At 36.9% G+C, this 13539-nt stretch overlaps 1 protein-coding gene across 3 annotated transcripts in view; it reads right to left on the bottom strand.

Annotated features, from left to right (window-relative positions):
• The window catches only part of dpydb (dihydropyrimidine dehydrogenase b), a 162307-nt gene that overhangs the window by 102937 nt on the left and 45831 nt on the right, over positions 1–13539 (bottom strand). For 2 of the 3 annotated variants that reach the window (XM_056256973.1, XM_056256974.1), the window contains 5 exons: positions 10918–11005; positions 10541–10702; positions 4356–4552; positions 2758–2839; positions 844–931 (listed from right to left, as the gene is read on the bottom strand). In XM_056256973.1, coding sequence (XP_056112948.1) covers positions 844–931; positions 2758–2839; positions 4356–4552; positions 10541–10702; positions 10918–11005 — 617 coding nt within the window. Of the gene's footprint in view, positions 1–843; positions 932–2757; positions 2840–4355; positions 4575–10540; positions 10703–10917; positions 11006–13539 lie in introns of those variants that run through there. The other variant, XM_056256975.1, reaches the window with a different exon arrangement.

Here is a 13539-nt window from a genome sequence, read left to right as displayed (position 1 = left end):
TTTACTCACCCTCATGTCAATTATAAACCTACGGTATATGACCTGTTTTCTTCTGTGGAACACAAATGCAATCTTTTACATGTAATTACAGTAGATTTAGACTGGAGTTTTCAAAACTGACCATAAAAGTGGTTGACACAACTCATGCTATATATTCCAAGCCTTCTGAAGTCACACAAAATATGTATGAGATGAAAAGACTGAAATTTAAGTCGTTTTTTGTGGATGACCTTCCCTTCAGTGCGACTTGATTCGTGAAGTGGATCTGACTGAAAAGAACGATTCCTTATGAATAAAATTTTGTTACTTCTCACATGAACTCCAAAGAGCTCTAAGGTGGATGTCAAAACTTACGTACAAAACTTACATCTGTTCCAATCCTAACAGCTTCATATCTAGACATATTATGAAGCATTTTTATGATTTGTGTGTGTGTGTGTGTATGTGTGTGTTTTGTCATTTTTATTCACTTTCATTATATTGGTGACATTAATGTGGCAATGTAATCGAAGTAGCGACAGATCTTTTCTTACATATTGTGATGCACATTAAGGTTCAATACGGACATCAAGTCTGGATGGAAAAATGATTGAGCCATTTAACAAGGAGGGCAGATGTGTGAGTGTTCAGAGTGAAGGACACAGAAGTCCCTTGAGGGGGAGAAATGAGTTTAACTTCCCTCAGTGGCCTCCATTGAAGGAGATCACAATTTTTATGCAGAGACTAATTAGTTAATCAACACAGGGTGTCAGCAAGCACATGACAAATGGATGCATAATTTTGTTAAAATAAAGGAAAAAGCACACACAAAAGAGGCAAAAGTAACTCTAGAGAAGGACTGACCAATGCCAACGAAGATCACTTGGAAGCCCTCCTCCTTCAGCGAGGTCAGAGTCATCCCATTCTGCCCCAGCCCCTTATCAAGAACAACCTGTAGGGGAGAAGAAAAACTGCATCTGTCTTAGCTGTCTCCATCTGTCTGTATTATTCACATAAAGAGGATGTTAGCGTCAATTATTCTACGCTGCTGTGAATTCCAGGACATAATTACATCAATCATCCTGCAACCTTTGTGACAGCAGTACAGACCAGTATAGTTATGATACATTAGTGCAAACAGAGTGATTCTATGGTCACATGGGCCGCTATGTGTTGGGGTACAAATGACAAATAGACCCCATGGTTCACAAGCTGTCGGTCTCAGGTCTATTCTTAAAGGGTCACAGACTGCAGAGGAAAATAATGCTGAATGCAAAAACTAAAACGTAATATAATCATGTATAGTTAGGAAAGCAAAATATACAGGTTTATCCACTTGGGTTTTTTGAACCGGATATAGCACTTCCCTATATTTTGTTGTTGACAAAGGCAACAACAAATCAAGTCCAATCAGATTGTACAGTATTGTACAGCATTTTCATCTGTAACTTGTTATAAGCCAGTTAAATTAAGACAGATGCCAACATGGACTTTTTTTTTTTCTTGGTTGTCATATAAGCTATTCAAGGTAAAGGAAAAGTAATATAGCAATACAGAATTTTCCATTCTAATAAGCCAATAGTCAATAGTTTCATGTGCAAATATTTAAAAATAAATGACTAAAAACTAAAATTGAGCAGCACAATTAAATTTCCAATATTGGCAGAAATACTCACAAAAAAAGTTTGAGGTAAAAAAAAAAAAAACAGTAAAAACAGTAATATTATGACCTATTATTAGTTTAAAATAATTGTGCTACTTGGCGTAAAACTGTGATCCATTTTTTATTTATTTTTTGCCATGATTCTTTAATTAAGAAAAAGTTCAAAAGAACAACATTTATCTGAAACAGAAATAACATAAAGCGTGGTCTTTACTGTCACTTTAGATCAACTGAATGCATCCTGGCTAAATAAAATTATAAATTTCTTTGAAAGAAAAACAAATTCTTACTGACCCCAAACTTTTGAACAGTAGTGTATATCAAACGCTATCTCACGACCAATTCGTACGAATTTAGGGGCAGAGTCAGGGGTAAGTCATTCGTACGAATTAGCCACCTCGTAAAATACGTATGAATTGCCGTGAGATCGAGTTGGTATATCCAATATCAACTGATATGGTAGTGACTTGTCATGCATCCCTAAATCAAATACACAATAATTTAGCATATTGTTAAGCCTATGCAGTTAATAGTAATATTAGTAGGCCTACATTTCAGCGCTCGATTGTAAAGATGACTTGTGGGTTGTGAACTTGGAGGTATTTCTTGGGCAGTATGTGATTATAAGTCTGTTTAGGGGCAAGGGACCTGAAGAATTTCATGTTTTGTATATAGTGCAATATTGTGGAATTCTCATCAGAGGCTCTAAAACGATTGAAGCAATGAAGATAGAATTTCTTTGCTGAAAAAATGAATAAAGTGTTGATGTAAAAGTCAGCTCATGGGAGTCAGTGTACTACCTAACCTTAACCAACCCTCATTGAGTTTGATAAACCCTTTCCCTCACCCTCCCTCTCTCTCCAGCTCTCTCAAGACTAAAATCAAATTAATCATGGTCAGGTGATCTGGATGAGGACTATCGATTGCCATTTCTTACCATCACAGCTCTCAGGCAATGGACAGATGGATGTCTTTGCTACTTGCCTCACTAATGTGGCTTTTAATTGTTTTTTAGCTTGCTTTTTTCCCTGCACGGTTATTATTAATGTCAGTGACATTTGGCTGTTGATGGGTTGGAAGGATTTGACATCCTGCCATGTCTCTCTCACAGGTACCTTTACGCCAAGATCCTTCATCAGATCAATCTCAAACTGCACCACCTCGTATGGCAAACGGAACTGAGGAATTTCAGCAGTGCTGTGAACAAAAACAGGGAGTTAATATTTACAATTGTTTCTTTGTGGCATTATATTGATTAGTCACTAAGGATGCTCTGATCGATCAGTCTACTAAGCTCTGTTTTACTTTGTTGCATTGACGGCAGTCTTTCCATATCATGTTTGTGTCAACTCTCATTGAAAATGAATAATGTCCAGTTGCTTTGACACTGTGCAAATCGAAATCCGCATGAACACCCCAAGATGCATGTGAGAGGTATGGTGAAAATGACCAGCTCGGCAGCATCTCAGTCTCTATCGGGCGTGAGTAAAATAGTAATAACTGGGATTACAAGGTGGTGTATAATTCAGACTTCTTCAGTAAATAACCTTTAGGAGAAAAAGGCACCTGTTCAAACCGCACATGTGATCTCTCTGCACTCAAGAGCGTGTTCCCCTCATTAAAGCTCCAGGAGGAACATAATATTACCAAAACACACACATACGCAAAAAAGGAAAGACTATTTTCTTTCTAATATTCTAATTCTAATAAGAATTATTATTATGTATAATAATAATAATGTCCGGTATTTTATGTTGATATACACTATTGTTCAAAAATGACGGTGTCGGTCTCTTATGCTCACCAAGGCTGCATTTACTTGATCAAAATTACAGTAAAACAGCAATATTGTGAAATATTATTACAATTTAAAACAACTGTTTTCTATTTTAATATATTTTAAAATGCAATATATTCCTGTGATGGCAAAGCTGAATTTTCAGCATCATTACTCCAGTCTTCAGTGTCACATGATCCTTCAGAAATCATTCTAATATGCTGATTTACTGCTCAAGGAACATTTCTTATAACTATCAATGTTGAAAACAGTTCTGCCGCTTACTATGTTTGTAGAAAATATGATATTTTTCAGGATTCGATGATGAATAGAACATTCAAAAGAACAGCATTTATTTGAAATGAAAAAAGTTTTACTGTCACTTTTGATTAATTGAATTCTTACTGAATAAATGTATTAATTTCTTTTACATTTTTCTGACCCCAAACCTTTGAATGCTAGTGCAAATATCTCATATTTAGAAACAAGATGAATAGAATAAAACTGAGTAATAATAACAAACGAATAAATACAATTAATTATAAACAAAACTATTACATTTAATTACATCTGGGTTGTATTTACAACCCGTTTGCCTATCCTTAATATACTATTAATAATATAAATAATATCCTAATACTAGTAACATACTAGTTATACAAATAAGTTCAATAGGTTGATCCAAATCTACTTGTTTGTTTTTGTGCTTGTTTATTTGATTGACAATTAAATAACCTACTGTATTTTTGTAAACAAAAACCTAGACAGCTGTTTCTACATACAAGATAACTATGACAGGACATTGATTATGTTTTTTTATGCAAGACCAGCATGATCTTTTCAGAATGTTGTTAAGAGGATCCATAACTTCATATTTGTAGTAGTGCCTCATAACCTTTAGTTTAGCAGATGGAAATTCAGAAGCATTCACTTTACCTGAGGCCACCGATGTATTTCTGTTTCTCGAAGATGGTGATGTTGTCGTAGCCTAGCCGAGCAAGGAAGGAGGCGCAGCTGATGCTGGCAGGGCCGCAGCCAATGAGAGCGATCCTTGTGTGGTAGCTCTCTGGCATTTCCTTCGCCGGGGGAAGCTCTGGATTCCTGATCTGAGGGATGCCCATATTGCTGAACACCTGAGGAGAGCACAGGAAACTCCTCAAACAAACCTCGCCTTTATTCTGGCTCTCTACTGGAGCAAAATACACATTTACACATAAATCCTATTTCCCAGGCACTGTAAACTCTAATCAGACTGCAAATTACAGTTCAAAGTTGATCTCCCAAGAGCTTTTTACAGTAAAAGCACGGATCCGCTCGAGCCCAATGAAACAACATTACGCCGTGATTACCTTATTCCCTTTCCTCTCTTATTTAGCTCCAGAAAGCCTTTCAGGCCCAGTTTGCATCATCTCATCTCAACTGACTGTTTACCAGAAGCCACCCTGGGCATATAATGTGATTTACTGTATGTGATGTACTGTACAGTTCCTGTTTTACGCTAATGCAGGCACTGGTCTGTGTATGTCGGCGAGCTCGTGCTGAGGAGAGGAGGGAAGGCGAACGGTCGCTGATGGCCCTGTCTTGGGATTATCTAATCAACAGGCTGATAAACAACCCTGGCCTTTCACATTTGAGAATAGAGAAGCTGTCATCTCTACGGTAAGAGGTGACAGAGGAGCAGCTGACGGGACGGTTCAGTTGGCGTTCTCCTGCAGGACTCTCTGGACCTCTCATGGATGATTTTTTTTTCAAAGAAGGGGGATGTGAAAATGGAGGGATTTGAAGTCAGTTGAAGAGAAGATAGGACTGGGTCATTCTACAGAAAACCATCCATATGAGAACATAACTGTTGTGGGAAAGAATGTCAGCATTAACCATATGGGAAAAAAATAGTTAATTTATTTTAGTATGCAAATAGAATGTTAAATTGTATTCAACAACAAAAAATATGCTTAATTGGCCTGTCTGCATTATTTTTTTTCATGCTGTATTAGCAAATATATACACATTTTGATGAAAACACAATATACTGTCACGATGTGGGTTTGTGTCCTGTCATGTTCTTTGGTTCCCTGTCTTGTCTATTAGTTTTCCCAGGTGTTTCTGATTTCTCACGCCACCTTGTTATCTTGTCTAGCTCGTTTGTCCCTGATTATTTAAGCCCTGTGTTTCAGCCTTGTCTTGGTGAGTTCTTGTTTAATGTTTAATGCTTAACGCTAGTGTTGGTTGTTTCTGTATCCTGTTCCTGAGTCCCGAGTCTTGTATCCAGTCTAGTCTTTATAGTTTGTAGTCTGTTAAATAAAGCGTGTGCTGCATTTGGATCCAGCCTCTTCTCTGCTTCAACCGCACCACGTTACATATACAGTATAATCTTTTTTTTTTTAATGTAGTAAAAAAAAAAAAAAAAGTCTCACAAGTTTATGCTTTAATCCTGTTATAGTCATATTTTCCCTACTAAAATAATACACTATTCCAAGAAACCAGAGAATTGAGAACCACGAGTAAAACCCTAACCATACAGCAACAGGCCAAAACAATGACTGACAATATATATAAACTATATATAGGAAGGCTAACAAGGGACACACGGAACACCTGTGGAAACAATCAAGGAACAAATCAAGGTGAAAAACTACAATACTTCAACTATGGCACATGAGACAGGAAGTGACACAAAAGTCCAAGGACAAACACAGGCTGTACCTGAATATCTCATCCACGCAATAACGGATATATTACAGATTATAAAATCTGAAAAGAACTGTTTGTTAGTATATGTTTGTTCTGTTGTATTTATTTTGTGGTATTGCTCGTAATTTGATTATTTGTTCTTATTTTATTACTGGTTTTAACAATATTTTACATTTATATGAGTTAGGCTAGTAGTTTTTGGTGTCATAACCTTATTTATTAAGGTTACATGGATCAAAAACAACTTAAACAATAACTAGGCCTATTTAATTTAATTTTTTTAATTTATTACTTTTTTTGTGGTGGGGCCAGTGAAAATGTTGGCAGGGCAAGTAAAAATTTTAACCACTGGCCTGACAAGGGCCTGTAGAAAAAAATCCTTAGCGTTGAGCCCTGAGTAGGTCATCCGGGTACTTTTTGCCTACTCTTTTATGAGTATGTGAATTTGGACATACTTCTTTTGTCACATACTGTTTTTCGCCTACTATATAGTAGGGAAGTATGCGGTTCAGATGCAGCTGTCACGCTTTAAGTTTATTTTTGATCTGTTCATGTCTGTGTTTCTAGGTTGTTAATTAGTTCAGTCTTCCTTCGTCCCCTGCCAGTATGTCTCCATGGTTACTGATTGGTTTAGTTCTGTTCAGGTGTGTTTAGTTAATTAGCCCCTCTTGTTTGCTGTCTATTTAAGCCCTGTTTCTTTCAGTTCATTATCAGTTCTATGTCATTGTTACATTGGTCGTTCTGTTCCTGTTCCTGAGATTCTGTTTTGTGAAGATTTGAGTTTATTTCTTAATAAAGACTGCTGCAATAAAGATCCCGTTTCATCTCTCCTGCAACCAATGCTAACAACAGCCCCAGAGATCATGACAAAGCAACCGCTAAAAGTTTGGGGTCAGCAAGGTTTTAAGAATTTTTTTTTTTTTTTTAAGTTCAGCAAGGATGTATTTAATTGATGAAAAGTCACAGTAAATACCTTCGAATAAATAAAATGTTGTACGAATAAACACTATTTCAAATAAATGCTGTTCTTTACAACTTTCTATTTATCACAGAATTCTGACAAAAAAAAGTGTCATGGTTTCCACAAAAATATTAAGCAGCACAAATGCTTTTAAAATTTATAATAATTAATAAGAAATGTTACGTGAGCAGCAAAAAAATATTTCTGAAGGATCCTGTGATAGTAAAGACTGGAGTAATGGCTATTGAAATTAATCCCCATTAATAAATTACGCTTTAAAATATATTAACATATAAAACTGTTTTTAAATGTTAATAATATTTAACAATATTACTGTTTTTTTGTCATTTAAAATGCAGCTTTGGTGAGCATAAGTGACTTCTTTCAAAAACATTTTTAAAAAATCCTACAGACCCCCAAATTTTGAATGATATCATGAAACTCTAGAGGGCGCAGGATGATAGGTACTTTACATAAAATCTGCAAGCAATCACATCTGCTGCGTCCCAATTCGCCTACTTATACTACGCCCTAAAAGTATGTACTCTTTTTGTGAAGAAAAAGTACATACTTTTGAGTGTGTAGCAAAAGAGTAGGCAAGCTTTGGGACATACTACTTCGTCATCTTTAACGGACAGCTCTGTCGCGTGCATCCTGTCACCGTAAACTGCCCTGTCAATCATCTCGTCACAGTTAAAATCCTCCATTCAATAAATTTCTTACGGTTTCGGAGAGAAATGTTGTAGCACGTTCATCTGCCAGTCGTGGGTCTTTCATGTGTTTGGATTTTGAATATAATAATGCATTTAAAAGTTAATGGCTAAACATTTCTTTGCAAAAGTTCACAATGCTGCTGCAGATGCAATATAATGTGGACAACATTGAATAAATACATTTTCGTAAGGTTAGATACTGATAATTAATCACTCAAACCCCTTTATCTAAACCTCTCTACATAACCGTCGGACTCACGTGTCCTCCATGTCTGTAGTTTTTGAACACTTTTCACTTGTGTTTGTAGTTCTAACCGAATCCTCGTCCAGTGCGCGATGGGTTGTGGGCAATATTAGCTGTTAGAGTGTGCAACGATCTGCACTTCGGATTCTGACCGGAAATAGTAGACCATCCGGGTCTCTTTGGAACACTCATTTCAACATACTACGATTTGTGACGTACTAATTCTATTTTCGAATACTATTTAGGACGGATAGTATGCGAATTGGGACGCAGCAATCGTTACCGCATGGTACAGCCAATGAGATTGCCTGCTCAGCATGTAAATAGTCTGGTTCATTTTTTGATATAAGCTAGTCATGCAGTGCGAAAATAAAATTCCTCTGAAACCCTCCATCTCACCTAACTCCACCTGCTTAGATCTGATCTGCTATGGGATTTATGTCTATTTATGCAGCAGCATCATATCTTTCAGGCTCACCGCAGCATGTCTGTGTATCTATTAGCAGTAGCAAGTCCATACTTGCACTGCACCAGCAAGAGCAGCAATAATCAACAGCAGCATAGCAGATCTAGTCCGCCAAGACCAAATACATTAACATGGGCATATTCAATAACATGCATTGAAATATGTATATACTGAAATGCATTATATGCAGAGCCGTCGCAAGGGCTGTGCGAACTGTGCAACCGCACAGGGCCTCGCGCCACTAGGGGGCCTCGCAATTTTTTTTTTTTTTTCTCCCCCCAACAAATTAAGGGGTTTTTTCATAGGGCTGTAATCTCCCAGTCGTTTAGTCAATTTATTGGTCGTACGTACGATGTTAATTTCATCAGGTGGAAAACACTAATTGCTAATGGGGGTGTTTTCAGAGCACCACTATTTCACAGGTAACAGCCTGTCTTCAGAACACCTCCCTTGTTTTCACTTTTTTGGATTAGCCAAAAAACTAGAAGGCATTGGTATGGAGGTTTGCTGAATATTAATTTAATTGCGAGCGTTTAATTTACTGTCAGTCCTCCTTTACCATGTCAAAGACATCGACAGTGTGGCAGCATTTTACGAAAATAGATAACGGCATATATGGCATATCACCTAAAAACGGTGAGCTAACTTGTCTGCGTTAGGTTGCCCCGTCTGTTTTGAGTAGGCTATATGAATGAACATATAAGAATTGGCATTGAAATATGCCAATTAGTAGGTAATAATCATGTTTATAACTGCAGGCGCACCCGCACGCAACGACGGTATTGCGTAATTGTGCTGTATTTGTTTTGAGCAAGTAAAAAAAATTAAGTTAATGATCTCCATACGGGTGATTATCCGCTTATCATTATTTAATATACCCACGAACTAAATTTACACTCTATTCAACAGATTTCAATGTAGTAGCCTACCTTTTAAACATTTGAAAAATATATTCGTGTCTCAGCCGCGAAGCTGCTCTGTGCAAGGACATGCACAGAGCGGCTGAAATGATAGTGTCTGTCAGTTATTATAACATTATGACAAAAACAATTGTCTAAATTATGTTGCATATTCCTCAACAGTTCTTGTGCTGATATCACTAGTTGACATAGTCCTATTTTCGGAAATCATAGGCTTTATTGCGCAGGTGCACATGATGCAACGCCGTCAGAGCCTACAGAGTGTGTAATTTCAGTACTAAATAATTAGGTCAAAAACGATTTAATATACTGCAAATAGCCCATTAGTTTTTTATGTTTATTTATAATTCATTTAAGCGCACAAGGCTAACAAGTAGGCTGCGCAGCCAAATTATTCTAACGTTCAGAGCCTGGGAGGGGCCTCGCATTTCAAGTTCGCACAGGGTCTCGCACCCCACCTGCGACGGCACTGATTATATGTCTAATAGAATGTTTAAAATCTGTGTTTATAACGACCCAGCTAAGTCAATCCTAGCAGAGACAATAAATACAATAAGTATTTACCAACAAATAAGCCCATATAAGCTAATAACCAGGACAGTGCAAAGTACTAGGATACTAGGCAGGCAACATAAAAAAACCCTCAATTTTAAAGTCCTTGTGTTCTACTTTTCCTCAAAAAGATTAAGAACTAAAGAAAAAACAAGAGAGCAAAGGCTAACTTTCTCTTTCTCCCGGAGCTTGTTCTTGATTTATACCTTTGAAAAAAAAGTCCATTCCATCAGAGAAAATGACTTTTCCACTGACTTTTCTCAAAGGAACTAAAAAGGAACTAAAAAGAGCCTGGCGATTGTTATATGGATGTGAGTGAGGAAGTGAAAGTAGTGCAAGACAGCAGAAAGAAAAGAGGAGAGCACTGAAGGACTGATTACATTAAATCACCATTAAAGTTTAAAAATAAGATGTGGACTTCCAGACAATATTTTTTCTGCATTACTTTTTTAGCTTTGAGTTCAGCTGAACGATTATCTGAACATTATTTGCACACCTATAGTCCACAACAGACCTTTGACTTCACAGCAAAAAAATCTGCAGTTTTAGCAGTTGCACTAGAAGAGCTCCTTACCTCAGTAGCAAACTGCTGCAGCCCACCAATATTGATGGGGCCTTCCTCAGAGGCATAGAGGTTACAGCCCCCCACACACAGATCAGAGGTGGGACACACCATGCCACAGGTCAAACCCAGAGGGTTATCGGACAGTATTGCCTTGGCAGCACCATAGTAGTTCTAGAAGACACACAATAGAGCCAACGATAAACATGGACTCAAGCAGAGCTTTGGAGATTTTACCTGGCCGAATAAAGCCATGTAAGTGCTTATGCTTAACTAACTGAGAAATATAATACGCAAAGGATTATAAGATTATCACTTAAGCCAAATCAATAAACTCTGTTCGACGTTGCTGCTGAGCGAGCAAGTTCAAGCGTTGTAATAGGTGTTACCTTGTTGGAAATGCTGGTGATGAAAGACTTGATATCCAAATTGGTGGGGCAGCTTTTCTGACAAGGAGCATCTGCACATTTCAGGCATCTATGAAAAACAATACATTTTTATTTTGAAATCTTCACAGTTATAAAAAAACACATTTATACACACACACACACACACACACACACACACACACACACACACACAAAATAGGTAAAGCAAAAAAAAAAAACTTAAGTCTAATAAGCTACTGGCACTGCTGATGGTGTGCAGCAGTAGATAATGGTTTGCCCTTTGTGTGGTTCGAAAAAGGAGAGCTGAGAACAAATGGCTGATGCTTGTTTTATCTTAGACATGTCTCTGCACTGACTGTGGTGAAGACTGATACCTCTTATAAATACTGCTGACTTCATAATGACCAGGGAACTCCATTTTGGTAGACAACAACATGCCTGCTTTAAATTATACATGGGATAATTTGGCTCTAGCTAATTAAATATTCAAGGAGGAACAAAATGCATGCAGCACATTCCATCGGAGAGAACGAGCGGAACGGCTCTGGATATAGGTAAGGCTCGACTAGGTCCCTGTGAGCGTGAAATTCCAGTTGAAACCTAAAGCTAAAATATCATGGTTTTGACAAGACATACAACAACGGTGCGATAATCATAGTTCAGTTACCTGATTTTTGGTCAGTTTCACATACATCTTTTAAAATGTTTTGGCTCGTAGTAACCTGCAACTTTTTTTTTTTGCATTTCTGACTGATTGAGAGCAAACACATTCGGGCTCGGGCAAATGTCAGCGGGAAATAGAGGGGCTGCATGCATGCATAATAAAAGGATCACATCAAAATTCTGGCTAAAATCTGCGGACAATCAATGTGGATTAAGCGAAGGGACGGGAATTGTTAAGAATTTTGAAAAGATTCCTTTTACTGATTCCAGCTCATGCTTCCATTTACCATTCTTTTTCCAAATATGTATGTATTTCTTACAAGAACTAAAAGAAATGCAGTATTTTTTAAAAGTTAAATAAATCTGATCTAATAATTGGCCTTAACTACATATTAAATAACAATATAAAATAAAATAAAAAAATTGGTAATTTCATATATTTTTACATAAAATTCTGTACTACTGACAACACTCAATTTTGTCATATGAACAACCAGTCAGTAACTACACTGATTTAAGTCTCATTCGTTTTCTATATTACAGTCATGACAACTCTCGGGATAGGTTCTAAAACATTTTACGTAAATGGAATGTACATAGGTTTAGTTTTTCCGGACTAGATCTGCTACGCTGTTGCTACTTAAGCTATGGCTGCTGCAGAGCAAGTACGACTTGCTTCTGATAAACACCCAGAACATAAAATCAATTGAAACATGCTGCTGCTGCTGCTAGAGAGAGGGAGAAACCCTTTAGCAAATCTAGGCAGGTGGTGCTGGGGAGGCGGAGGGCTAGAATAAATTATTTGCATAGTGCACAGAGTTAGTTTATTCGTTTGGATGCATCGTGGTTATGAAGGAAAGTAGTAATGGATATGTGAAATTTATTGGCTGTGGAAGTTACAATGAAACAACCAATCAGAACACTAATTCATGGCTGAACTATTCAAACGGTTGACTCATTAGATTCATTAATTTAGGAAATTAACTGGCTGCTTTTGACTCATTTAAAATAATCTGTTCTTAGAGTATTTTTTTTAAAGAAATAACACTGGTTGCTAGGGCTGGGAGAAAAAATCGATTTACCTAGCTATCGCAAATTCTTTTTTTACTATTCTAAAATCGCTTCTTTTATTCCAGAATCGATATTACTTCAAATTCAAATGCTTTATTTTTGTCCTTGCTTGTAGATGAGGTTAACAGAAGTTAGCCACTTTTGTTCCAACAGAGGATGAAATGTGTCGTTATCTATGAGCGTTGAGTGACGTAATATCCCAAGTGGACGCGTGGAAGAGACGTGAGACTGAAAGCACTGAAAAGCCCTCCCGCTACTCATATGCTGAGAGAGAGATAAGACAATAGAGCTGCACAATTCATCTTTAAAAGACTGCGATCTCGCATTCAAACACCCACGCGATCTTTCAATTCGTCTGTCTATTAAACTTTGACAAAATCATATCGCAACATTCAAAGCTGTGTTGGCGCTGCCGCTGACCCGGAGAGAGTTGTCATGAAACAAGCTTCACAAACAGTCAACCTCATAGTATCATTATTTCTGTGATGCAATAGTTAAAATGATTATAGAAGTACTTGGATAAAAGTTTAAAGTTCAAATATGAACCCTGATGTCTACGATAGCGATCAAAATCAGCTTTTGATAGAAACTTGGTGCTTAAAATAACGCATTTATCGATTACATTGTTTCGCCACTTATTGGAGACAAGTGACTGTTAAAAAATGTATTTGTTATTGAATAATTTATTCAAGAGAATGTAGTATTGTATGATGCTTCTGAAATAAAAGATTGAAATGATTTGTTTTTGTAAATATGACTGTACAGTCTGTATAAGTGTATAATTGAACTTTTCCCGATGGTCTAGTGTTAAAAAAAATTGAAATATATTGCAATATCGAATCGCAATACTTGTAGAATCGCTATTCTTAAAAAAAATCACAATACATA

The sequence above is a fragment of the Rhinichthys klamathensis genome, unplaced genomic scaffold, assembly GCF_029890125.1.
Source record: "Rhinichthys klamathensis goyatoka isolate OS25496 unplaced genomic scaffold, OSU_Roscu_1.1 h1tg000134l_1, whole genome shotgun sequence".
Classification (NCBI taxonomy): domain Eukaryota; kingdom Metazoa; phylum Chordata; class Actinopteri; order Cypriniformes; family Leuciscidae; genus Rhinichthys; species Rhinichthys klamathensis.
This window is presented reverse-complemented; position numbering and strand designations above follow the sequence as displayed.